This window comes from Aphelocoma coerulescens, chromosome 2 (genome assembly GCF_041296385.1).
Source record: "Aphelocoma coerulescens isolate FSJ_1873_10779 chromosome 2, UR_Acoe_1.0, whole genome shotgun sequence".
NCBI lineage: Eukaryota > Metazoa > Chordata > Aves > Passeriformes > Corvidae > Aphelocoma > Aphelocoma coerulescens.
Genome location: NC_091015.1, coordinates 102,426,261 through 102,453,891, shown reverse-complemented (window position 1 = coordinate 102,453,891; position 27,631 = coordinate 102,426,261). Strand labels below are relative to the sequence as shown.

The 27,631-nt window shown below is 43.8% G+C and overlaps 1 protein-coding gene across 1 annotated transcript; it reads left to right on the top strand.

Annotated features, from left to right (window-relative positions):
• Nucleotides 1–2,504: 2,504 nt before the first annotated feature.
• IRX2 (iroquois homeobox 2) lies at nucleotides 2,505–8,225 on the top strand. Its single transcript, XM_069004218.1, has 5 exons — nucleotides 2,505–2,838; nucleotides 4,685–5,090; nucleotides 5,498–6,241; nucleotides 6,956–7,023; nucleotides 7,721–8,225. The coding sequence occupies exons 1-4, from the start codon at nucleotides 2,596–2,598 to the stop codon at nucleotides 6,997–6,999; spliced, it is 1,437 nt and encodes a 478-aa protein (XP_068860319.1). The 5' UTR covers nucleotides 2,505–2,595; the 3' UTR covers nucleotides 7,000–7,023; nucleotides 7,721–8,225.
• The last annotated feature ends 19,406 nt before the right edge of the window (nucleotides 8,226–27,631 follow it).

Genomic DNA, 27,631 nt, shown 5'->3' with positions numbered 1-27,631 from the left:
ACCAGTTGTTTATCACTCTCTTATCAGGAAGTCGGGAGTTAATGACAAGAAATACCTGTTGGTGTTAACCTCCTCCCCCTCACCTGCTTTTTTAAGGATTGTCTCTTCTACAGGCCAGCTGATAGATCTAGATAGGAATTAATCCGGTGTGTCTGGTGGCCAGATCTCTGCTGCTGCTTTTAGCGGCAGGGGTAAACTGGTATGTGGGTTTCACAGAAAAAGAGGAGAGTAAAGGAGAGAAATAAAAACTGAGATAGAAAAAGAAAGCTGAAAGCTCGGATTGCTTCAGACACTTTACACATCCCGAGGCTTGACCGTAGTTCCAGCACGGCATTTTCCCCGCTGTGTGCGCCAAGCTATTGAAACGGCTTCTCCAAGTGTATTTTTTTTTTATCAGCTGCATGTTTAATTGATTAACAATAGGCTGCTCTGCACACCCGCAATTTTTCAGCTACTGCCATCACCCCTCCTGTCGGTGGCCAACAGATTCCCCAGCGTCTTCTCCATCCTACCTGACTGAAACTACTTGAGGTACTTCTTGAAGAACTCGGCAATAAATGTCAAGCAACTTCATTTGTTTAAGTACGGAATAAGTGTGCACTCATACATGTTGAAAATAAAAAGCAGTTTGATTAACTTTTTTTTTCCCTAGCACCTAAACAATATTACTGAGGCCATTCTGGGCTGGTAACTTGCTGCAAGTTGCAGGTGAAGGGCTTGTGGGTAAGCGCGGTGGCTTCCAGACCTGCAGCCCTATCTGCCGGACTGACCCTGATGCTGCTCCGCACGGACGGCGGCGGTGTTGCGGGACGCAGGTGCGGACCAGGATGCGCGGAGCGGCCTAGCACGCTTCGGCCCCCGACAGCGGCTTGGTGGGACGGGCAGGGCCCAGCGCCGTGCCCCGAGGCTGTCGGACTGGAGGAGTGCCTGGGGAGGGGAGCCCCGGCTCCACCGCCAATATGGGGACACCGGCCCAGGCGATCGCCGGCACCGCGCCTCGTCCCGGGAGGCAGAGGGCAGAGCTTGAGTGCGGGCAGCTCGCCGCCGGCTTCTGAAGGGACGCTCAGGACTAACCATTAAAGCAATGTGCACATAGATGTGCGTATTTAAGCTTGCACTGAGGACACAAGAGCGGTGCTTCCACTTTGTCCTGCGGCCGGGCCGGAGCAGCTCTGGCACTGGATGGAAGCTAAGAGTGTCCAGGGCCGAAGGGAGAAGGCAGAAGAAATTAATTACATAGAGACTATATTCCGGGAGATAAATCTTCAGAAAGGAGGAAGGCGTGGGGGGAAGCAGATAGCCCCCCGGAAGAAGTCACCCAGGCCTCTCCCCCACGCACCAGCGAAGAATAGAAATAAAGAAAGATGGTGGGATTTTTTTTTTTTCCTTCATGTGCAAACACTTTCCATGACTAGATCTTGACTGTTTGTGGCAATTTATAAAACTGTAAAGTTCACGCTGCCAGGAACAGTGCGATCCTGGATCTGCTGATTTGAGCAGTTGCTCTTCTCCCTACCATATAGGGCAGTACTTTTATCAAGTGCTCGCTCTCCCCTTGCGCGCTGCCCGGCTCCGCCGCGCCCGGCCCTGCGCGCACACACGCGTGCGAACGCACACATCTCACACGCGTGTGCGCTCCTGCAGCGCTTCGGAGAGTGCGTGCGGGAGGGGATGCAGATATCTATTACACACATCCTTCTCTGTTGCCCCTGTGGCTGTAGAAAGAGGGAGAGAGGGTGTGCAATGGAGAGTGTGCGAAAGAATGTTCATGGCTCCGCGAGTCCGAACAGGAGCTGATGAACAGTATCATCTTTTGGCTTCAGCAGCGTGCTCGCAGTCGGAGAGGCTGCCTTGCATTACAAAGCCTGCCTTCCCTGCCTGCCTGCCGGCCGCGGGAGGAGACGGAGCCGGGGCCGGGGCCGGGGCCGGAGCGGGAGGGGGCGGGCCCGCCGGGCTATGCAGATGAGCGGCGGTGACGGACAGCTCTGTTTTCCAATGTCCCTCGGAAACTCGAGTGCTGCTTCCCTCAACTCTTCACTCCAGACTCTATACTTCCCCCAAAATACGGGCTCGCAGGCGCTGGGGGAGCTGGCTGGCTGACTGGGAGAACTCCATATGCAGCAGCCACTTTTCTGATTTCGGGGGCTCGCTTCTCTCTCCCCCTCTCTGTCCTCCTCTCTCCTGTTTCTTTCCCTTTCTCTTTCTTTCTTTTTTTTATTAACCCTCTCCTCTTCCATCTCCCCCAGATGCCCTTCCCCTCCCGGATAGATTTCTGACCTTTCCTACTAATTTTCCTTTCGGGGGTTCTTTTTTTTCCCTCCTGTTTGTTTTTATTCTGATCGGGTGCGCATGGGGGGGCGCCTATAACAATTCCGATTCTCTACATAACTGCACAGAGCCAACTGGAGGGGGGGGGGGAGGGAGGGAGAGAGAGAGAGAGAGAAGGAGGGAGGGAGAAAGAGGGAGGGCGGGAGGGAGGGAGCGGGAGGGCGGGCGGGAGAGAGGGAGAGCACGAAAGCAGCGCCAGGAGCAGCGGCAGCAGCAGGGCCGGTCACCCTCGCCCCCTCCCTGCTCCTGTGCACGCCAGTGCAAGCCATGTCCTATCCTCAGGGTTACCTCTACCAGCCCCCCGGCTCGCTGGCTCTGTACTCCTGCCCGGCGTACGGGGCGTCGGCGCTGGCGGCCCCCAGGAGCGAGGAGCTGGCCAGGTCTTCGTCGGGATCGGCGTTCAGCCCTTACCCGGGATCGGCAGCTTTCACCGCCCAGGCGGCGGCCACAGGCTTCACCAGCCCGCTCCAGTACTCCACAGACCCCGCCACGGGATTCCCCTCCTACATGGTAACTACCGAAGAGAAACCCTCTCCTTCTTCATTAGTATCCGCATTCTCATCCTCATCATCTTCAGCCTTTCTCCTTACACACTCACCATCAGCCCCCGACACCACGCCGCACAACCGGGCACCGCGCACCGCCGCTGCCTCCGGGCTGCCGGCGCTGGCCGCGCACCGCTCCGTGCCGCCCCGCAGCCCGGCCGGGGACGAGCGGAGCGGAGCGGAGGCGAGCGGAGAGGCGGGCCGGGGCCGGGGCCGGGGCCGGGGCCGGGGCCGGGGCCGGGGTGCCGCTTCGCCTCCCAGCCGAGCGCGGTGACGGCAGGCCTGGGTCCCGGGCTCTCCGCGCGGCTTGAGGAGCCGGGAGGGCGCTTTGGTTAAGAAAATACGGATGGTCTCAGTCAGTTGGGTTGGGTTGGATGCTTTCGTTCTCCCACTGTTTTCGTGTGTGTCCCCTGTTTTCCTCCTTTTTTTTTTTCTTTTTTTTTTTTCTTTTTTTTTTTTTTAATATATATATTTTATTTTCGCTTTGATGGCATAGGGGAGGGTTTCCTTTTTCTTCTTTTTTTTTCCCCTAATTTTTTTTCTCTCTCTCTTTTAAGTCGGTGTTTAGAGGCGCTGCGGTCTTTATCCCCGTGTGGTTTTATTTACTTTCAGTGTGTTTTGTGCTAATGGTTTAACTGGATTTTGGAAATGAAAAGGAGCATCTGTTTGCGATCTGTGAGCTTCGCTTAAGCCCAAGATGGTCGTGGTGGCCGCAGTTTCGGATTTCACTTTCTTCTTATTAGTTTAAGGAGCAGTTGCAATTGCGTGTTGTGTGTGCTCTGTGCATAAAGTATATAAATAAAACCATAAACTACATAAATAAACTGCACGTCTAGATGGTTATATAGTTTTATAAACACGCACGCACACAGAGAGTCAGACACATATCTAGTCCGTACACACAAAGACCTGTGCCCGGAATTTGAGACTAGAGCCGCTGTCGATATCCTAGGAGAGCATGTTAGCGGGGTAGTTAGGTCTCCCTGCAAAGTGACAGGGAAACTACTTCCTTTCCGTCTGTTCATAATACAGTGCATAAATTGTCGTGCAGTCTTTATTCGGTATAAAAGATCTATGGTATAAAAGATCTGAGGGTCTCTCTTGTTTTTCCTGTTGAGAAGCAGTAGGCGAGTGGCTGGAAGTTGCAGCGAGGTTGTGAACTATGCGGGATACTGGGTGATGTTGAGCCTGTGACTCTCCGATCTGCGGGGTTCAGAGACGTGCTGAAAGTTAGCGAGTTTCTTAGCAATATCTTCAACTTTTCTTGCATTATGCAGACTTAAATAAGCGCAATTTAAACGTTAAAGAGCGAATTAAAATGCTAATTACATCGCATTTGAACAATTCGAAACGGTGCATATCTTCTGATTTGCAAATTGGATTTGCAATGCATTAGTGCAGTGAATTGCTAAGTGGCGGCTTTGTTGTATTTTCTATAGCGAAAAAGGAAACATCTTTTGAACCTTTGAGAGAAATGTTGATATCAAGACACTACCTGTAGGGCCTTTAAAATGTCTACCCGGTTCAAAAATTATATTGGGAAATATTCAATTACAAGAGGGTGAAATTAGTCAGAAAGATTAAAACATCGCCGATTTTAAGCGCGTGTGCTTGTCTGTGTGCTGGGCGGGGGAAGGAGGGGGGGAATTGTAACTTAATGGCCTTTGGGTGCTGCTACTCCCCCTCATAGAATATGGATACAAGACACCATCCCGGGGAAATACAAATATAACCGCCGATCTCGCCTTGACAACTCACTAATGGCTATCAGCAATAACAAATTGCCAACCCCACCGTTTTGTTCTGTCCAGGGCTCCCCTTACGATGCCCATACGACGGGGATGACCGGAGCCATCAGCTACCACCCGTACGGCAGCCCTGCCTACCCCTACCAGCTCAACGACCCCGCGTACAGGAAGAACGCCACCCGCGACGCCACGGCCACGCTGAAGGCCTGGCTGCAGGAGCACCGCAAGAACCCCTACCCCACCAAGGGCGAGAAGATCATGCTGGCCATCATCACCAAGATGACCCTCACCCAGGTCTCCACCTGGTTCGCCAACGCCCGCCGGCGGCTCAAGAAGGAGAACAAGATGACCTGGGCCCCTCGGAACAAGAGCGAGGACGAGGACGACGACGAAGGCGATGGGGCGAGGAGTAAGGAGGAGAGCCCCGAGAAGATGCCCGAGAGCAACGAAACCTCCGCGGAGGACGAAGGTAGGCGCGGGGTGACTGCGGCCCCGGCGGGGTGGCTCCATCCCGCCCCGTCGAGTTCCCCCGGGAGCGGGGCAGCGGGGTAGGAGCGGGGGCGCGGCATTTAACAAAAGCGACCCCCAAATCTGTCCCGTCCTGTCGCCTCCGGCCGCTCCGGTCGTTTGTCGCCGCTCAGTGTCTCAGCGGGCGGGGGGCGGCTGGCTGCGCCGTGAGGGGCTAAGCGGGGAGGTGCGGGGGGCGCCGCGGAGGAGCCAGCCCGTGGGGATGGATGCTCCTCGGAATGGGAAAAGGCCGGGAAGGCTTGAGCCCCCCTGTCCGCAGCGGTGGCGCGGTGGCGGCCGGGCTCGTTCTCTCCCGCTCTGTTTTGCCGCCCTCCTGACTGCCTCTCTGTGCCCGGCGGGCCCCCGCAGGGATCAGCTTGCAAGTCGACTCGCTGACGGACCACTCCTGCTCCGCCGAATCGGACGGCGAGAAGCTGCCCTGCCGAGCGGGCGACCCCCTCTGCGAGTCGGGCTCGGAGTGCAAAGACAAGTACGAGGACATCGAGGAGGAGGACGAGGACGAGGACGAGGATGAGGACGAGGACATCGAGGAGGACGACGGCGGCGGCGGGGAGCGCGACCCGCCGGCCAAGCCCGCCACCTCCTCGCCGCTGGCGGCCGTGGAGGCCCCGCTCCTCGGCCACCCGCACGCCGACGCCGCCCGCAGCGCCAGCAAGGCGGCGCTGGGCCCCCGCGCCTCCCCCGGCCCCCCGACGCCGGCCAGCAAGCCCAAGCTCTGGTCTCTGGCCGAAATCGCCACCTCGGACCTCAAGAGTCAGACCCTGGGCCAAGGCTGCCAGGCTGCGCCGCTCTCCTCGGCCACCCCCGCCTCCGCCCCGCACAGCGCTGCCTACTCGCCCTCCTCCCTCCTGGGGAGGCATATTTATTACACCTCACCTTTTTATAGCAATTATACAAACTATGGGAACTTTAACGCTCTGCAGAGCCAGGGCATCCTGAGATACAGCTCCTCAGCAGTGGCTTCAAACGAGGGACTAAGTCAGACTGTCCTAAATGCCAGCTCTGTCCACAAACAGAGCAGTGACTCTTTGAAAACGATCACTAACCAGCTAGAACAACATTATAGGCCCTCTAGCTATGACTCTAAGAAAGGTAGGTGACTTGTTTCTGCTGCTTTCTTCCCTTTTCTCCCTCGTCCTCCTTCCCCGACCCGTAGACGTCCCCTATGCGCTGAAAATACTGAAACCTTCTCTGGAGAAAACAGCGAGTTCAGTGCCACCGCTGCCAGAGCGAAGATGGGCACTCGTATAATCTGGGGATTAAAACCGGCATGTCGCCGTCCTATCGGTACCTACCCCTAAGAACCGCAAGAGGAAATGTAAAAGGCGACTTTTAGATCAGTCTCACAGGCTGCAGGCGCAGCTTTAAACAGTACTTTTTTTTAAAAAAAGGGAAACTACGCACAAAGCTATCCAGACCATTGGTGTCATTGCCTGTAATTTTTTTTCCTGACAAACTGGTTTGACTCTCTTTGTTTCCAGTATTCTCACGGGGTTTTTTTCAGCTTTGGGTTCAGATAATTGCTGACCTTGGACGTGAAATTACGTCAAGCGTAACATTTTTTGTAACTGGTTGCTTCTTGGTTCGTTTGGGTTTTTTTTTTTTTTTTTCGAAAATGTTTTGCACTAATGGTTGTCATCTTATTCTACAAAAATACTCGAGATACAGGCAAATATAAAACATTGACTAGTCTTTTAAAGGATCTAGCTACGAATTCTGCACCAGTGAGGGTTGGGACCTACACAGACTGTATAATCTAGTTAGCTGGCTGTGTCCTGTGACTAACTGACGGTTATATTTTGACAGATGCCACTGAAGTCTGCACAGTAGGAGTACAACCATACCTATAGAAGTGCAATCACACAGCAATGCAAGTAAGTGAGAACATTTTCTATTACACTGATCATTTGGCATCAGGTCTGAGACGGGCTGCACAGTTCTAGACTTGCTTAAGGTTAATTTCTTGCTTCATTACTTGAGAGTTTGATCACAAAGTAAAACAGTGTTTTTTCTGCTGTTTTCGGAAATCTCTTATGATGACCTTTCTGGAGTTTGTCTTAATTTTCAAGTTAGGTTAGACAGTTCCCTCACTTTGCATACTTTTTGCTTGTGTAAGGCAAAGCATAGAGACTACTTAAACATTACGGAAAGAAATCTTTAGGGAAAAAAAATACCTTTGAAGGTATTGTTATTTAAAAACAGAGCACTTGTGCTCACGTGGCAGTGCTAAAATTGCACATCCTGAGTGGGGCTTCACGCAGTGACTGCGTATTTAAAAAAAAAAGGGACAATTGTAAGAGAACGACATGAATCTTAAGCAAGGTTATGTTATCTGTGACTTGGCTCTTGCCTAGCTAGCAAAGGCACTCTGAATACTTCTGCTATTTAGAGCTAAATAAACAGCAACAAAAAATCGCCTTGCCGATATTTTTCAACTAACTTTTATTTTTGTTAGAATAAATTAGACGAGAAAGAATTTTGCCTTACTTCCTTTCCCGCCCACCCCGTTTAATGGTGTTAGAGTTTAATTGAAGGATTTTTGGATGATCTGGTTTTTTCCTTGGTCCACAGGTAGGTGTCACAATTGCTTTGAAAAAAGTCAGCAAGCCATCATCTCTCCCCGAGCTAATATATATAACAAATCTCTAAATCCGGATCACATCTGGTGCCACTGTATAAAAGAAGACCACAGAGCACTATTAAATCTTCAGAATCTAATTATTAAACCAGAATTTTGTTGGACATATGTGAGTTTGCTGGTATAGTATAGTTTCCCCAATGTATGTGTGACTTTTGAAAACAGATCTGTTTTTCTCAGGATATCTTGAATTGATCACTTCATTGCCACGGTATCTATTCGATAGGTGTGATAGGATTTATTGTAAAATTTATTTGTAAAAGATGTATACAGTAGAGATAATAAAGACGTGATTGGAGAACTTGAGTCCTTACAAAGTGGAAACAAATTTGATATTTATTTTTGTAACGATATAAAGCTTCTAGTAATTTATGCAAGTTGTATTGCAATGGAATCTGAACTTTTTGTAAATAAATTTTGCCTGGTTTTTATTTGAAACGTTGATGGTTATACAATCTTTGGTTGTTTAACAAGAATTCTTTACTAATTTATATCTCTAATTGTAAATAAAAACAGACTAGTCTGCAACAACATTGTGTTTTCGTTCATTTCCCTTAAAATAATAATTTGTTATTTGGAAAATGAGGAAAGTTCTAATTTCACTAGTAGAGCTAAGACCATAAAATGAGAAAGCAATGTAAATATGTTGCAAATATATACTTTGCATAAATTAATTCCTTCTGAGTTGTTCCGTTATACTTAAGCTTTAAATACACACATATGTACAAATACATATTTGTATATATATATATGAATATGTGTAGAAAAGGTGATGGGAACATATGCATGTTTCTTACAAACTGTTTATACTGGTGTGAAGTAGCTCTTTATTTGAGTTATCATTCTTTAAATTCACTATTTCTAGGGGGAAAGTTATTATCAGCTATGGTTTACTTCTAATTACTTTTTTCTGCTTCTGGCTAAAATATGCAAGGAAAAGAAAAAAAGATTAAAAGTCCAATACCTATTCGGGTTTTTTAATGGTTTTCCCTCTTTATATCAGTAAAACATATCTTTACAGTTACATTGGATATCTGCTTTGATTTGAATCATAAAATTAGCCAACTTATAATCTTAATTTTTAGTAAAATAATGGGAATCCTCATATAATATAATTTCAGAAAAGAAACGAACAATCATTTATTTTCCCCAAAAGATAAATTGAGTGAATATAACTTACGGTTATAAACCAAGAATAATAGCTTCTTAGATTGCCCTTTAATCAATCATACACTTATTTTTCAAGAGGCTCATCTATTTTATTCCATGATTAATAATGTTCCAGCGTGAGAGCATTATTAGATCCCAGCAGGGGAGATCCTGAATGCTTTTAGCTGCTTTGGAATGGTCAGTTGGGGTTCATTATGGTCTGATATTGAACAATTTATAAAATCTTGTCTAAACATCTGCCAGCTCAGATAGGCTGATGTGTCTGAAGATGGGAAATTGCTGGACCAGTTGATATTGACAAACGGATCTCTCTCCAGTGGCTTTTTGTTCAGTGAAAATTAGTGGCCTCTTGCTCAGGTCTTGTTAGAAAGGGCATTTGAAAGTGATCTTAGATACTTCAGGCATCAGCCTTGGGAATGTTAACTGGATAAAGAGCCCTGCTAGTCTGGAGTCCGGAAATATGTTGTGATTTTATTAAATAGAGGGAAAGGAAGCTGTTTTTCTTGAATGCATATACACAATTCCCATGATCCATCTTCCCTTGCAACCCACCCCCCTCCCCCCTTTTGTAATTTACCCCTATAAAGACATCTAACTGACTGAGAAAACGCGTGTGTTTTTTAGCTGAAAGGGCAGAAATTAATAATGTTTTCCTGGAATACTCTGGGATCCATCTAGCTAAATCTAAAGCAGTGAAGATCTTTGCAGCTGGAGGCCTACTCATACTCTTATACTGCTTGTGGAATGATGCTTCTTTGCTCCTGTAACATCCTCTTTTTCATTGAGGTAGAATGCCATTGTATCTGCATGTAGTGTGTAGTACAATTAGGCAAACAGCTAAGAAGTAATTAATTTTTTCCCCTCCAGTTTAGCATATGATGTAGATTGCAAATATTTACTATAATCATCCTTGACCGTCTTTACTGTGCAGTCCAGGAAGATTTTATGGAGGGACGTTTTATGTCAGGGGAGATGCCTGAACTTTCTTTCCCCCACTCTTGCTCCTATTCCATGAGCCCCCACCACCCACATTATACGTCCCAGGTCTCTGTTGGACACAAAGTGTACATTTCAATTGGTAAAAACCAAAAGCTGTGGCAGAGATTAAAAAAGGCTAACGACATTCCTTTGATGTTTATACGCCCAAAGACTTATAAAAGATTTCCATAATCTACCCACCCTTGCTAGTATTTAGACCTGGATTTCTTTCTGGAAAGAAAAGTAGAAAGACTCGGAAAACTCGCTTTCAAGTATTCACTATGTATGTAAAACCCAATGGACTTCTCTCATCCTCTGAGAAATTCACAAACGGCTCATGGATGCAGATGGGCGCCACTGAAATGATTTGGCATATGAATTTATTTTTTTAAACAAGAAACTAATGGGCGAGAACTGCATATTCAACATCATTCGAGATTCAGTAATCAAAATTGAAAGCAGGAGGAAAGTGTAGCCTTGCTAGACTGTTGGCAAAAACAATGTGATTATTTCAATGTAGCAAGAAAGAGGGATGAACGGTAAAATGCATCACTTTGTGTATGGTTTATTTCATAACGATGCTAATCAGCCCCCTGGGATTAAAATCTCACACCCTTTTCTATATTTACTCCCTCTTCTCCCCACCCCCCGCCCCTCGTTCCTGTGCTCATTTCGGAGCGGGAAAGGCAAACCCTTCCCTCTTCGGGGCCAGAGGTTTCATTAGAGCTGATTTATTGAAATTCGGGCTTTAATCTCAGGTGGGATCCCGGTGGAATTGGCGCTGTCGTCAAATAGGAAGAGGGTCGCTTTCCACTTTACACTTCCTGGGCTGCTTTTTTCCTCGCTCCCTGCAAATGTCAACATTTGTTCTCAATAAGAGAGTTATTGTTTCAGGAAAGCTGCTCACCAACTGCCTTTAGGAACTGAAAAAAAGCTTCGCCCACCTTTGTTTGGCTGGAGGCTGGGGGAAGGGGTGGGAACGGAGGTAACATGCAGCTCAGGCAAGCAGCAGACAGACAGACAGACATGGGAATTGCTGCTGCGCACCAGCTCGCGGCTAGAGGGAAACGGGCCCGGCTAAGGGGAAAGTTAATATTAAGCGCAATGGGCATCTGCGTTTCACTACCTGCTCCAGTGACATATTTGCGCCCGACTTGCTCAGCCCCTGTAACAGAGAGGCAGGGTGCAAGGGGAAAAAAAAAAAAGTAACAAAACCCACCAACACAACAAAAAAGGACTGCCCTCACGAATTTCTACTCGCGGAGGTGGTCTTCAGGTTTTGGGGAGGGAAGGAAGGGTGATTTTTCAGGCGAAGAAAGGAATTGTAAGGTGGAGCGTCTGATTCAGCCCTACCTGACGGCACCCACCTCCCTAACGGGGCATCAATCAGCTCCCGACACGGCGGGGCCGCCAGCCCCGCGGCGAGGAGCGGGAGTGGCCCGGGACCGACCAGCCCGGAGCGGAGCGGAGCAGCCCGGCCCGACCCGCTCCGCTCAGCTCCCTGGTGGCTTCTCCGTGTCCACCCTCACGGGAAAAAAAACACAACCCTGTCACCACTGAAAGTTTCTGGCTCCGTCACATATTACATCTCACTTGAAGGCCGTTCAGACTCAGCGCTCGTCTGAGAGACCGTGGCAGGAATGTAATCAATACCGGGAGGGTTTTACTGCTTATTAACTTTTGAAACATACAGACCACCCCACCCCCACAAAAAAAAAAAAAAAAAAACAAACCAAAAAAACCCAAAAATCCCGGGCAGAATTTATATATAGGTCGATTCTTTGCCTTCTGTGTTCAGACATATCTCGGGTACTTAGGCAAGCTTCCCACGATCCACGTAGTCGAAAAGAGCCTTTCCATTGTAGGAACTTAATCATGATGGCAAAAAAAAAATTACTGTTACTAGAGTAATACTCCACATTAAGTAATGTGGTGCTCACCCCTTTGTTTATCATCCAGTAACTAATAATTTAGGTATGTTTCCAGCTTCTAAAGAAATAAAACCGAGGGGTAAAAAAAAAAAAAAAAAGTTAAAAACAAAGGGATCCACAGTGCACAGTCAAAGCACCCATGTATCTAATCCCTGATTATTACTCGGCGTCTCTGAAGCAATTTTTTTGAAAGTACACAAGGAAAGTGCGACCCGCGGGACACACGCTGGCACGCAGGTAGCTCGGAGCTGCAGGCAGCGACCTGGAGGCAGGCGGGCTCCGGGGGAGTGTTTTACCTGTAAGCGCCCTGCCCGAGGTGACACCCGGGCTCCCGCAGCCTGGAGCCGTGCGCCCCCTCCCCTGCCGTGACTCATGGAATAATGTCACCGTTTCACATCCAATCCCGACTGAGCCAGCTGCATTTTCCCTGAGCAAAAAGTGAGGGACGCGGCCACTCGGCCTCGGGGGTGGCCACCGTTAACTTAGATCCTTTCGGGATTTAGGGACTGAAAGGAAAGGGCGGGAGGTGTCAAGCCCGGCCCAGCCGCCCTCGGAAAGGCAGGAACGCACGCAGACAGAAAAAGTCGCTTCTCCACTCGGTCTTGTGTCATCCGTGATGGGGGATTTCAAAATACTCTCGAATATTTGTGCAGGGGGAAACAAAAGTCCTATTGCTCCTCGCGTGGCGGCTGTGTGGATACTGTTGCTGCTCGGGCTCCTAAAGAATGCCTAGGAAATAAAATAAAAATAAGTATGTGCATTTTTATAGGGAGATAAATTGACAATTTATTGTGTATAACTCCTGATCAATTATTAATCGTTAGTGTCAACAACGGGGTTATAATTACCTTCAGTTATTTAAAGGGATATTTATTTTTTCTTCTCTCTGATCTGGTAATTAGTTAATGCTCTGGAGTAATGAATTCAAAGCTGATTTGATAATGATTGAGACAGGGTTTTTTTCCCCTCTCTTTTGGCACCCCCCCTCCCCTCGCAGGGAGGGGAGGAGGTGTCTCCCCCCCTTTTGCAATGAGTCCATGTAAAGGCAAATCACTGCGCATTTCACTTTTCAGACCATAAATAACGATTCTGGGAGTAAAAAGGCGAAATGACAAACAAATAGAGCGCAGCTGGGATGAATAAGGCCGATCAAAGTTAGCGGGGGCCGACGCTTCCCACAGCCGCCGCAGGTCTGAGTCCCATAAAGGTGCCAGCAACTCTTACCTCTCTCCCCGAGATCAAGGGAGAGGGCGAGCAGGACATTTTAACCCCCTGACATCTTCCCGCGAGCGGAGGAGGGGAAAGGGAAGAATGAAACTGCATACTTCTTGTTTGGGGGAATCAATGCCTTCACCATTGCTCTAAGGAAGGGGCTTCACCTGGAGCCCGTGGAGCTCCCGCCCAGCCCACGCAGGATGCACGGGGGACAGGGACGGAAAGGCGCAGCGCAGTGCGGGGCTGGTTCAGCTCCTCGGAGCGGCAGAGGTGCAGCCTGGTGCGTTTTAATGACCCTCAACCCGCCTCAGCCCTGCGGATGGGGAAGCACGAAATTTTTTTTTTTCCCCTCCTTGCGGGAGCTCGGCAGAGCTTCGTGGTGGAGAAAAACAGCAGAAGAGCAGCCCGCAGGAACCGCGGCTGCCGCCTTGCTCCAGGGTCTTGGGGCGTGGGTAACCCCCTCCTCCCCAGGCCTGGGACTCGCCAGCCTGGGGGAGGTAACTACGGAAAACTCCCCTTCCACCGCCCCGCAGAGGCGTGTGGCGCTGAGCCGAGGTAGAAGCTCCATCGTTGCCTCCCTGCCCGCTTTTCTAGACCTCTACTTAATTTAGCGTCAGGAGAGGTCTCAGAGCCAAAAGGGGTGGTATTTTTTTGTTTGAGTTATTTATTTATTTATTAGCGCGATGGGGCCCGTCTTACGGTAGCTCTGAGGGAGGTGGAATAAGTGTATATGATATTATATGTAACAGCTATACGTTTATATATAAAAATGTTTTCCCAGTGCAACAGAACTGCATTGGGAATTGCAGTGCAAAATGCAAGTTTTAAAATTAATTCATCCTGACAGGTTTGACATTGCCCGGCTCCCTTTTTCCTGCAACTACGTCCGCAAATGAATGCCGCTTCCAGAGTGTATGTTTTAATTTGTCACATCAAGGCAATAAAAGGGAGCGATATATACTTAAGCCAGTTAACATTGTAATAACAGGTTTAAAGGAGCAATTAAATGGTAGTGAGTCGCATGTCTGACTTTCTATAGGCATTACCACATCAATGGTACCTTTTAGGCTGACTATAACTTAGCATGATTGTCTCAATTAGTTTAGCTACATGATAGTTATTGTGAACTCTTTGTGAGTAATCAATGTTACGCAAGCTTATGGGAAGGAGGCTTTAATAGGGGTGAGCAGCAGCTAAGTAACACGGACCTCCTATTTTAAAGAAACACCTTTCTCTCTCAGTGTCTCTGTTTCTCGCTCTCTCCCTCTCTTTATTTCTTTCCTGCAAGCCCCAAGAAAGAAACGGTAATTTATAGCCTTATAAATCTGTTTCCAAGATCGGTGTAGCTGAACGTAGATTTAGAAGCAAAAAGCAGCTTCTGCCGCGGTTGATTAACGAAAGAGCCCAGCGCGGAGAGCGAGGCACCCCCGCTTCGCCTCTCCTTGGCTTTAGTGGTGTGTGTCGTGGCTGTTCACTGTCACGATTAAGCCCCGAGCCACAAATAACCTTGAGGAATGGTCACCTCAAACGATATGTGTGGGCACAACTCTTACGGGCGCCTGAGCCTTCCCTTGAAGGCACCGGCGCCAGTCCGAGCGGAGAGTTGCGGGGACGGACACGCGTGTGCGTGTGAAAGAGAAACGGGTGTACGCGTGTGTGGGTGTTAAAACGAGGGGCGGAGGGAGGAATGGCTGTAAAGCGGGGTTATAAATACGATTTAATGCAGAGAGAAGAGTCCCGCAGGCTCAGCGGGCTGCTCGGTAACTTGTTAATTCTCCACTTTCAGACTCTCTTGCTAAATACTGAGCCACTGGCGGCTAATGCAAAATACAGAGGGCTAAAAATTTACTGGGAGCTGCTTGAACTCAAAACACTAACAAGTATGTATTGTTTTCTGTCACGGGGAAAAAAAAAGAGTGAGAGAGTGTGTACCACTAAAATTTAAGATAAAAAAATTGCAGGGATATTTCTGTTGGTGAAGTTATTCTCATTAGTCCTAACAATGTCTCGCCATTAGACAAGGCTGGAATCAGGCTCAGTCGCAAGATTTCAGATCTGCAAGCTTTTTTTCCTTCTTCTTCTCTCTTTTTTTTTTTTTTTTTTTTTTTTTTTTTTTTTTGCATGCACATTACATTTCTGTCATGCTTTGCAGAAGAACACGATATCCCCAAAGAACCCAAAGAAGAAAAAAAATACTCTGACAGCAACCATTAGTTAAGAGTGCAATGAATAAACCCCTTGCACAAGAGTATCAGGACTAATTAAGATTCTGTTTAGCAGCCCTGGATGGAATGTTAATGTAGCTTTGACTAACTGGGAATAAGCAGGGGGAAAAACTGCATTTTAAGAGGAATGCTGGGGTGATAACATCTCTCACTTCTTCTGTCCAAGGTCTGCCCAAGCCTGTTACAAAGTCATTATCTCAAATTACTCCTGTACTTCATTTTTAGAGGGTTTGGGCAAGATCCCCTGGCGTTGAAGCGCTGCCTAGAGCCTCACAAAGCCAATACTCTCTAAGGGGATAAAGGCTGAATCAACCCACTATCTCTACCTTCGAGAGTTTGCTGGTACCAGTTTCTTGGACAAATACAGCCAGGATTCTGGAGGCAGATTAGGATCTATTGCTGGCGTCTCCTCACAAATCCCTAAAGGGTTTTTGACCCTTTGAAGTTTCATCTATTTTGCTTACACAGAAGTTTACATGATTAAGTCAGGATTTTACAAGGCTCAACAAGGCAAATTTAGTCACCTCGGAACACTCAACACCAAAAAAAGAGTAAAATATCCAGTTGTCCTGCTACTTGTTTAGTTCCAGAAATACTAGCATACTGTCATATTTAGAGTGATTAGTTTAATAAAATAGAAAAATATACACAAACCTGCTTCAGCAGGGGAGGGTAAAAAATCCCCCCTCCCCCACGGATTATTATTATTATTATTATTACTACTATTATTATTGTTAATTTATTTTAATTATATTTTTTCAGACTTTGATATAGCATGCCCCCCCTCCCCATTGCCAATGATCCTTAATGCAGCTATGTTTATCAGAGAGTGGATAAAACTTCCTGAAGTGCTTTCCAGTCCTTTTAACATTTCCAGCCTGCCTTTGCTTCTCCTTATCCAGACAGTTACATTTTTTCCTCATCGAGCAACAAGCCCCCCTAATCCTTCCCTCTGAAGTAAACTTTTTGCAAATGCTTTACTTGTTAAAAGCAGCCTCGCATAATGCAAATCTTCTTTTCCTGGAATGAGAGGGCTTGGAACTGACAGCGTAAACAGGACAGGAGGAGCAGAGCTCTTTCTCAGGGAGTAGTTACCTATTTAAAGAGGTCTCCCGCAGTCAGAGCGGGAGAGCTGTAGCCAGGGACTGCGGTTGCATCTGTCCCACCCTACTTCCATGGCCTTTTGTGGAACACAAACAGACTCCTTCTCTCTCTTTCTCCCTTTCCCTCTTCCTCTCTGCCCCCTTCCCACCAGAGGGATGATCGCTCTGCTAACGAATTACTCCTGCAGTTATTATCAATAAAGGAGGGAATGATCTGTTCAATTCATCCAGCCTCTGAAATAATAATAATAGTAATAATAACAGTAGTAATAATAATAATACCTGGCAGGATGTGTCAGTGAGTAGCAGGGACAGCAAGGGCAATCAGGCGAGCTGCAGATTTCTCTTCCTCAATTGATTTATAATTGATGAATGGATTTTCTTGTGCAGCTGCAGCGTGGTTAAAATCTATTGAAGAGGTAGGTGTTCTGGAAGGTGTTATTTTGTACAGGAGACAGTTAGGAGTAACTGGGTGCATTTATCAGCAGGAGATCTGAGAAAGCAACACGATTACATTGCTGTTAGTGGCTGGGATTCAACTTTCCATAGGCCTCCAGCACCTGCAGTCTTGTAGGTGACTCACGTGGAAATGGTTCCTGCCGGCTGCCGGCCGCATGCTGCATCAGGGCATTGATCTGGCCCAGAGCTACCCACTGATTTTGGCCAGGAATGCTTTGCCCTTCTCCTGATAAGCCATTCACTGCTCTGTTGTGCTGGTGGAAATCGGTCAGGCCTGGTTTTGCAAGAGAAGGGGGAGCAATGTCTTGCAGCATTTCTCTCACACGTTTTAAGGAAGTGGAAGGGATTTTCATAGCTTTTAAGACGGGCGTATTTCCTACTTCTGGTATGACATTTCCCCCTGCCTGTAGGGATGTACCTGGTAGTTAGTGCATTTGCAATGTGTCTTAAAGAGAGAGAACTTTAATGTGGGTACCAAGAGATATGCAAAGCTGTTATCAAGCCTCTGGATCGTGGGTGTTTACCACGGGTCTGGATGAACTTTAGGACCTGGTCCCTGAGTGGGTTTTTTCCATATGTTCTGGATTCACATTGTAAACCATGTGGGCTTCAGTGTAGTACCTTGGTTTTTTGTTGCTCTTTGGGAAAACAAACCCCAAAAAACTATCATCAGAAAGGACAGGCCTCCAGGCATCAGGACCTCCCTGTGCTGCTTGTAAAGGAGCTTAAGGCTATGTTCAAGAAGGAGACAAGGTGTAAATGGGAAAGAAAGGTCTTACTTGGCTTCTTATCTTTGGGAACACTTGGCTTCAGGATTGTACTATTTTTTGACCCTAAACTCACCCAAGAAATGAGGTGCTGTCTTCCCTTATGTCTAGAAAAGCTTCAGCCTTACAAAGGTGAGAAGATTATGCCTAACCACGTTTGGGATGCTGACCCCAGCATGCTGACCCCGTGTTCTTGAAGGGCTCAGGCTGCTATACTCTCTCCAAGCAGGCCTAAAACCCTAACTCCTTGCTGGAGGCGGTCACCTTTTCCAGCATGGGATGGGATTGCTCCTGCTGGTGAGAGCACAGAACAAAACCAACACAAAACCTCTGAAGTAGAGATAGAAAATGTGACTTAACCTCCTGGCCATGCAACCATGTCTCTGTGCTGCCTCTGCCTCTCCAGAGCTGTGCCTTTTTCTGCACAGCCCCATTAGGAGAGGGGGAGAGAGCAAGCCCCCTCCCACCCCTTTCCCCCTCTTTACCTCTCTGTGAGGGAGACAGCAGGATTTTCCTGGAGAGGCAGACTCCAGCATATGGACATTATCTTGCCTGAGCTTGGAACTGTGTGTGCCTGTGACAGGAGCAGATTTAAGCCACATTTTGCCACTTTTTGCATTTCGTATGGGATATCTGCACACAGGTGAGGTGGCTTCATGTTCAGGGAGAGGGCTTCTCTGGGGCAGCCGCCGAAATGCAGGTGAGGCCCAGTCCCACCGATGGGGTGGTGAGAGGGAGTGCGAGGGGAAAGCTGCGGGATTTCTTTCTCTTCCTGCTTGCTCTTCTGCTGCATGAGAAGAATCTTATTCTCAGCACATGTTTCTCCTGGGAAAAAACAACCCTCTCCAAACCCAAAACCTCTAGTGCCGTGCTCAGATCTGTTTCTTTCTCCATCCAGATATTTTTTGGTGGGTTTTCTTTTGTCATCTGATTTCAAACTTCTTTCACACTAAGTTTTACACTCTAAGTTTGGAAGAGGGGTATTAATTTATAAAATTGTGAAATGTGGAATACTTACCTCATTACTCCGTTCCATGATCTGGGGCTTAGAAGTAAAAAAAACTCTCCACAAAAAGGAGCATGAGATTTCCTTTAAACAGTGAAATCTAACTTTACTTTAAAATATTATTGTTGTCAGCAAAGCAACTGTATGATTACATTTCTATTTCTCTGTGTTTAGCTGGTACTAATGTCTGTAAACTAGCACTTCCCTCTTCATTAGCCCACACTTTTTTTAAAAAAAATTCTTGTTAGAGCTGCAAAATGTGCTTATAGAGGAATAAAAATCCAATTTATTTGAATTTTTTTGCAATAAATAGTAAATAATTTGAATTGGAGAATATTATTGGTGAACATGTAAGAACACATTATTTATCTTTCCTATCTGAGTATGGAAAGTTTGCTATATCAAACAAATTGTTTCAATTTTTTTTTACAACAGTTACAAAGAACAATCTAGTGGAATCCTCTGAACCACCATTGTGCAAAGCCCCTTCTGAATTACAAACACACATAATTCTACTTCAGCTAACTTCAGTGGGAATTAAATATTCACGAAGTAGCATTAAAAGGAAATTTCGTTATCTGTAATAGCAAGAATGAAATTATAGTCCTGCAATTGACATAAGAGGAAAAAAATGTTTACAGAAACTAATAAACAGAAGAAACTACACAGATAAAAGCACATTTTTCGGGATGTTTTAGAGGACTAGAAACAATAAAAATGTCCATGGAAATATGGTCCATAATATCCTTGAAAAATCCGTACAGCTGAGTCCAATTTCTGTTATTGTATCCAGTCCTAAAAATCCTGGTAAAGTTGAACAATTCATCCTTAAGTTATTTTAATATAGCATCCATATAATATTATTTTTATTAGTGGATTAGGATTAGGTTTGTGATTCTGAAGATAAGTCACACTGTAAATCCATAATAAACTTGTTTTCAAGATAATGAAAGGATTGGACAACAGATAAATCTATATTTTGTGTCTCACTTTTCTTTTTTTCCTTTTTCTTTCTTTTATTCTAATCCTGTCTATAATGCCTGGGAATATTAAATATGAATGCATTAGGTGCTTGTGTGATTCAGTGGGTAATACAGCTTCAGTCATCTTCTTCCATTATCACAGTGTCATTAGAATATTATAATAAAAGTACGTATTGGATATGCTGTAAAAAAATCAGATGTGGGAAGCGTCCTCTTTTAAAGTATGTGAAATCACTCATCAATTAATACTGAGAAAACAGTTGCTAATATTGTTTAATGAATTAGCTATTTTTGCATTTAAGGGTAATAGAAGAGTATGCCAGTTCTAAAATTCAAAATCTAAAATGCCCTATTGAATACAAGCCTAAAAATGAAACAGAAAATACCATCTTTCTGGTGGAAAATTGCTACCGTGGATATCCACCTTTGTACAGAATGGAGAGAACTCCAGTGAAATCAACTCTGTGTGGTCATAGAAATAATTATTTCATTGTAAAACATATGCATAAGAGGATAAAAGTAAGATCCCACAGCCATTGTTTATGTAGTATTCACACTACCAACTGATTGAATTGAAAGAATAAATAAGTTAAATGAGTTTCTTCAGTTGTCTATTTTTTGATACTGTAATACATTGGACTCCCTGAACTGGGTCATGCAGTGGCCAAACTCCAGCTACCTCTGGAGCCCAAGACTGTGATGATCTTGCCTCCAAGGCACACTGCCCATGTGACAAGGAAGGCTATTGTCCTGATCTGGATCTGGGAGTCTTCTGGGATTTTCTGGAAGAAATCTGCTGTGATGCACTCTTCCATCTCTTATAGCTTCCTTCTCAGTCTGTGATTCCAGACACAGCTGGTTAGTACATCACAGATCAGGTCAGGCAATTGCATTTGATGTGTGGGGGTCATATGGAGGCCCCATATGTAAGAGAGAAGGAGATGGGTGGGGGAAGAAAGAGAAAGAAAGAGAGAAAGAAATCACTGCCTTGCAAATGTGTGAGGCACAAGCACTGGCAAAGGGCAATATGCTGGGAATCAAATGGTATGAAATATGTCAGATCTGATATTTCCTCATGTATGCTATTTCCACATTTTTAAAAAGAGATAAAAATAAGTTGTGCTGTAACTAACTCTTATCACCTATCCTCCTCAGTAAGAATCCAGTATTTTGTGTATGCTCATCATCAGCTGCACTGAATGACTGATACATTAGGTAGTGTCAAACATGAGGATCTGGGACTATTCTGACTGTTGGGAGCTTATCCTGACTGCTTTCTTTTCACCTCATCTGTCAAAGCCATCAGATATTTCTGGAACAGCGTCTACCAGTGGCAGAGATAGACTTGTTCCTTGTTAGATGTCTTAGTCATCACAATTATTTGATGTGGGGAGTAAAGAAGGGCAATTTTTGTGGCCTTCCTTTACTTTTCCTCTGGGGGGAAAGTAAGTACCTAATACTGAGAATACTCTCAAGAGAAATGTGGTTTGTTTATATACAGGAGAGAGGAGGAGGAAACCACAGTTTTACCAGAATCGGAGCTTTATAATGTTCAGCCAGGATTTGTCTATCTGATGAGACAGAACTTTCAACTTGTAACATAACACTGGCAGTACCCAAGTTAAAGGAAAACTATATATTTGTAAAATATTTTTTACACTGAAAACATGACATCGTGTTACTGTAGCTCTATGTGGGTACATATTAAACATATTAATCTCTTCAAATATGCTAATAATGCATGAATCAATACAGAAGGATCTATGAGTTGACTTTAAGGGAATACGGTTGCCTTTATCTAAGAATGTAAACACATTTAGAGGTATAATAGATAAACCATAATGAGGTTAGGCTTTCCATCAATTCATTTAAGATTTATGTTTGCAACTTTTGTTATATTCTGTAAGCTTCTCCTACATGAATCCCGTGTAAGGAAACCAAAAAAATGAAGATAAAAAAAAGAAGATATTTTTTATCCAACTATTCAGGGTTTACTATGTTATATAAAGAGAATAGGACAGAATTTATAGTAATTTGAGGAAAAGTCCTTCTAAATAAGGTGGCTTTTTTTTCTTTCTTCTTAAACTGTCAATAAGTCAGCCTTTGGAGTGGTAAATAACTATGTGCAACAGGATTTCAACAATTCCATTCAATATATGACCTTGAAGAGGAACCTGGAGCACTGTAAAGTGTTCAAGTAATTTCCATGTCAGAAAACCTAAGTGCATTTATATTTCCACATGAGTGTTAAGCATATCTTAGTTGAAAACAGTTACTCATGTTACTCAAAAGAGACTGGTGAATTTGTTCAGAAGCATTTGGCCTGGTGAGTTTTATGTGAATTTAACAAGAGAAACAGATCATGGATTTGGCATGATTACATGCAAATACAGGTAAACAAAAAAAACCTTAGAAATGCATGCAAAATAACAATGATGGCAGATTGTTAAAAACAGATAATGTTCAATGAACACTTATATGTATATATACACTGCAGATGGAGCTAAAAGTAAGATTCCTATTTAAAGATGGATAACATTTTCTTTTTATATAAGATTCTGGTGTGGTTCTTATTGTTAGATGTAATCCTTCAGACAAGAATTTTTTATGACTGATGTCAGCCGCACACTGCATGTCTTGCTTTTATATAACAAGAAAGCTTCAACAAAACAGTTTAACTGTTTCCAGGAATGATAGGGAGAAATTGTTTTGTTTGGTAATGTTAAAAATCTGCGTGACCTTACTGAATAAACGCCTTTACAGTAAATGATTTAAATTTAAGAAGGAGGTATCTTGAGGCGAAAAGGAGGTGCATTTTTTTCTTTCCCTGTAAAAATACACACCCATTTGGCAGAATTATCATTGGATATATTTGATATAATAGCTTAGAGTTTAATTATTTGTGGATTTCATCTGTAGTGTGTATTTTCAAGGCTGGCAATCAGAACAGAGCTAAGCATGTCATTCCTCATAATTGTTTCTCTTATGTGCCTCAGTAACTCTAGAAGTGAGGGCAAGAATACTGTCTCTTTTTCTGCTCTCATTCCTCCTTCATTGCTGTCCACATCAGTTCAGGGCAGTCTGAAGAAGGACAGATTAATCAGCCTTGAATCAAAGTCTGAGTGGGGAGCAGAGCTGGGACTGGGAGAGATGTCTGCAGGACCTGGGATCTGAAAGAAGAGGTAACTGGCTCTAGAAGAGGTTATAGACAAGGTCAAGCAGTAGAAACAATAAAAAATAGGAAGAGAAGTGAGAACAGCTTGTCCAAAGGAAAAGATAAGGGTGGAATATGACAGGTTAGAAAAGACTGCAAAAGGTCTATGACCACCCAAACACATAATCTTCCAGGACCTGGGGTAAGACCCAGGATTTCTGTTTTTCAGAGTTCCTCTTCTACTTACTAAATAACTAGCACGTCACTGGCAGTGTATATCTCTTATTCTCTATACCAGTGCAACCAAAATCACTGCTGATTATTCCCTTTTTTTCATGTGAAAAACTTCTGCTGGAATTCAGATTCCAATGCTGCTGTCCATGATGTGAGAATTGGAAAGATTTCATACGATTAACATTTTTGTCAGACTGAGAAACAAAGAAGTGATTATCTTTTTTTCTTTCCTAGGCCTTGCATCATCCCACTTGATTGTCTGCTGAATAGACAGATCCCTCAGAATGAGGCACTGTTTCAAAAACTAGCCTTTGCTAGTGGATTTCCTAACTTTTTAGTGTTTGGCCTTGTAGCCCCAATATTTTGTTTAAACTTGATTCTTGAATCAAGAAGCAAGCGCTGGAACGAAATGACACAAGTGGGCTTTTTGTCACTCATCATCCATACTATGTTTAAATGTATGCATGTCTCTGTGTGTGTGAATGTACACATACATGTGCTTTATATGCATATAAATATATATGTATATATATACATGTATGTGTTCTCTCTTTTTATGTCTTTTTTGTGGGCTGAAGATGGAAAAAGTGTAGCGGGGAATTACATAATCCTATAAACAGTTATGTTGGTGAAGTAATTTACCTTATTTGAGTGAGGACTGCCAAATCCAGCATGAGAATTTGTGACATTGATGTTATTCAGATGTGAGAGTTTCTGGGATTGCAACTGCTGGCTGTAGTTATTTGGAGACTTTCTGTTTCTTCCAACTGTTAGTGCTGCAATATGCTGTAACTAACTGATTGCAGCAAGGCTCCATGCTAAATTTACACATACAGAGTTCCATATCTGTCCAAGAATGTATGCAGATAGCTAGTGTCAGTGCAGGCACTGAGCCATTTGTAAGTTTAAAGTTACTGATTTACATTAATATTTGTAGGATTTGAGCCTTGGTTAATTTGTTGTCTTCCTAAATGGGAAAAGGATATGGACAAGCCAGGCCTAAACTGACAAATGTGTTAGTCCTGCCAGAGCATTCATAGTGTATCTAATGCTTTTCTTGAGTCAGTTGGTTAGTCAGTCAGTGATTCTTTCCCCCCAAAAAATTACCCCTAGAAAGGAAAACAAGCCAAAGAACTTAGCAGCAGAAAGGGTTTGTGTTAGAGAAAAGTATATTTTTCTCTTTCTTCCTTTCAGCTGCTCCAGAGAAATAAGACGTGACATAATGACTAACAAACATCTAAAAGTTGATGAGATCCAAGAAGGGAATGGGAAAATAGGGAATCATAGGAAGTAAAATTTTATGGAAATTGCAGTTCACAACTATGCTGGTTAGGAGTCACACCAGCAAGAATTCAGATCCCCGGTTTTCATGTATGGATACATATATCTCTATTTCTCCTGGTGTTTTACACAAATGCTGACACGTGTGCACAGACACTTCTCTCTAGCATAATTGATTCTTATGCAAATCATCAGCACATTTTGACCTCAGATGCTGTGTTTCAGAAGGTTTGGTAATTTTTGATTAGTATTTATAATAACAAAAGAATTGTATCAAAGCATTTTTTGCAATAGTCAACCAACAGTGCTAAAAAAAAAAAAGTCTATTATGCCATATAAAACCCATCAATCTCAATAATTTATGTATCAGATCAGGAGAGCATCACTGTCTAAAAATTATGCCAATTCAGGCAGGCAATTGAAATGTATTTGAACAGGCCTGTGCCTGGTAGTGTCTGTGACTTTACAGTTAAAAATATCTTACTTTAATATGCTCCTGTCTTGCCAATAGCCATGTGCTGGTCTTCTTTGACACTATATAATAAGGTTTCATATGCTTTAAAAATGGGTTGTCTGGGTACAGGAAAGACTGAGATAATAATTAAGACAAATTTAGGGGTAGTTAGTCTGACCTATTGAGTGCCTGACTGTGCCACATGGGACAATGACCTCCGCTGCTTATGACCTCTATGACCTTGTCTCAGACAAGGACTGAGGGATGTAGCATTCAGGGGTGAAGCTGACTACTCCTGGTTGGAGATGTCTTTCTTTCTACTGAAGTAACAGGAAAAGAGCAGTCTTAGGCTGAGCAGATCCCCTGCTTCTGAAAGAAGGCTGGACTCTAAGCAGGCAGTATTGTGGTAGCATTAATAACAAATGTAAAAGGACACAGGGATCTAAAATGTGCAGGAATTCACAGTAGAAATTTGGAGGATTTCGTCAGGATGCCCAAGGTTGTCCATTTGGTTTGACTAAGGTCCAGAGGGAAATCAGTTTTGCCTTCCCAAGTTTAAGGAGCTTGTGCCTGACAAGGGGGACTGGGGCCCAGCTCTGGGAAGGCAAGTGTCCAGATCTAATGTCTCATAAGTGCCCACTATAACATTTTGCTTAAATATCTAGATTTTAGAGGTTTCTCTTTATAGATATTATCAGTGTTTTAAACATTAGGTTTTCAAAGATCAGAGCAAGTATTGTGGACATTTAGGTTATGCTGTTATGATATCCACTTACAGGCGAAAATGAAAATAACAGGAGCTGAGCAATGCGTACAAAAATTCAAATACTGTTAGAAAGTTTCTTAAATACCATCAGAATATTGGAAGCCTTGAGAAATGCAAAAGGGAAAAAATAAGACCAATTAGATCCATTATTTTGTGCTTTTCCCCTGGAATTTGTTGACACTGTTATTTTTTAATTACTTTTTCACAGTCTGCTTTGTTACTGATAGAACTGAGTTCTTCACTATTTCAGGTCAGGCAGTAAACCCCTACCAAACCCAAGAGGCATAACACGCAGTAGCTAGATGTGACACTTTAGACTTCTGTCAGCTGATTAAAGTCAAGTGGGTTGTGCCAGTTTACAGACCTTACTAAAAGTTCACTGTAATTGTCAGAAAATATCTCTTTTATTTAATTGAGATATGGATGAAATTGTAAGTGGAGGTATTTTTTCATGTTTAAAAAGGCTTGGTAAAAAGAGTTTGAGTTGTGAATTTTCAAACCCTTTCTTGGCTCTAGAAGGGGAAGTGGCTGATGCTGAGACTGTTTCAGCTATTCAGGAGGATAACATAGCCAATCAAATTAACCCATTTTACTTGTCAATGACAGATAAAGATGTCTATGCATGCTGTTATTTGTTGAGATTTCTTGTTAAATAGCTTTATAAGTGCCTTTAAACAATAATCTGAACACAAATGTGACTATTCAATATATTGTTTAATAGAATGAAATTTCTGTCAGAACCATATGAGTGGATATTAAAGTGACTTGACAGTGTTTTGGTGTTTTAGGTGAACTCAGTTTACCCTGGTTTTTTTTTGGTTGTTGCTCGTTTGTTTGCTTGTTTGCTTTATTTTTTCCTCTCTCTTTTTTTTTTCCCTGCAAAAGAATGGCAAGTCTAGTTTGATCATTTGACAAAAAAATATTTAGCTCATGGCTTACATTATGAAATGATTACAAGTGTAGCTAAGAGGGAGAGTGAATTCACACAAAGTGAATATTTCTTGTTAAGCAAATCTGGAATATACATTAACTGTAAGTACCAAACGATGAAAGTAAATCTGGAATATCTTACTTCTCCTCTAGTAAAACATAAACAGATGCAAAATGTCCAACATAATAATTTTGGTCACTTTTTGATGCCCGTTGTTATACCTAAACTACCAACATCAGGATGAGTTTCCTGTATACTGAGGATTCTATATTGTGCAGCTTCACGATTTTGTTCTGAAGAACTTCATTTAATCTACGACCACTCTGGAATAGCCCTCTGAGCTTTATATTCATTGCCATAGAACAGTAAGAGGGTCCTGAGAGCAGAATAAATTCACTTAGCTTATTTACTTAGTTTAGCCATTTGTATGTACTTATATGGTTGAGGTGAGACATCAAAATAAATCAGGTAATTTGTGCCTTGGTTCAGTGTCTTTAAGGAGTCCTGTAATAATGATAACAACACTAAGAAATAGAACCCCCTAAGAATTTTTTCCACAATTTAAACTTCTGTATAAGTTTTCTCCCTAGCTAAACCTCACATAGAGAGTTGTCTTCTTTTCAGGACAATGATATTGCATAAATCCACACAGGAATATTAGTCGTAGTTCATTTAATCACCAAATCCTAACAACTAAGTATTCACTTCATTAAAGACACTAAAAAATTCTGGCCAGCTGTTTCCTGCCACTTGGCTGAGGACAAGGTGGAGAAAGACAAGCAATTCAATCCTTGGTTACTCTCAGTTGTGTTAAGCATAATTCTGCCACATAATTATACTTGCATAATTTTATTCCTAAACTAGAATCTGAATCCAAGGGGGGTTCTATGACTTACCGGCTTAAATTCTGACATGTTTAAATTCATGTTGTACACACAAAAATTTCCACAGATTTTAGCAATCAACTTAGACAAATGCTTTGTTTTGTCAAATATGCTTTCTCTTCTTCTTTTTTTTTTTTTTTTTTTTTTTTTTTTTTAATAACTTTAAGTTAAAGTAGTCAAATAGATTGAAGAGGAGGCATAATTAACATACTATTTGTATATACAAATGATGGATTAATTGTTCCTGGAAAACTGCTTCCTGTTCTGGTTCATATACAAAATTCTGGGACATTGAGAACTCTT

Bases quoted from the DNA above. Each gene is read 5' to 3' on its own strand.
- IRX2 (XM_069004218.1), top strand. From the start codon at position 2,596: ATGTCCTATCCTCAGGGTTACCTCTACCAGCCCCCCGGCTCGCTGGCT. The intron at 5,091-5,497 runs GTAGGCGCGGGG...GGGCCCCCGCAG, and splicing joins AACCTCCGCGGAGGACGAAG to GGATCAGCTTGCAAGTCGAC. The intron at 6,242-6,955 runs GTAGGTGACTTG...ATATTTTGACAG, and splicing joins TAGCTATGACTCTAAGAAAG to ATGCCACTGAAGTCTGCACA.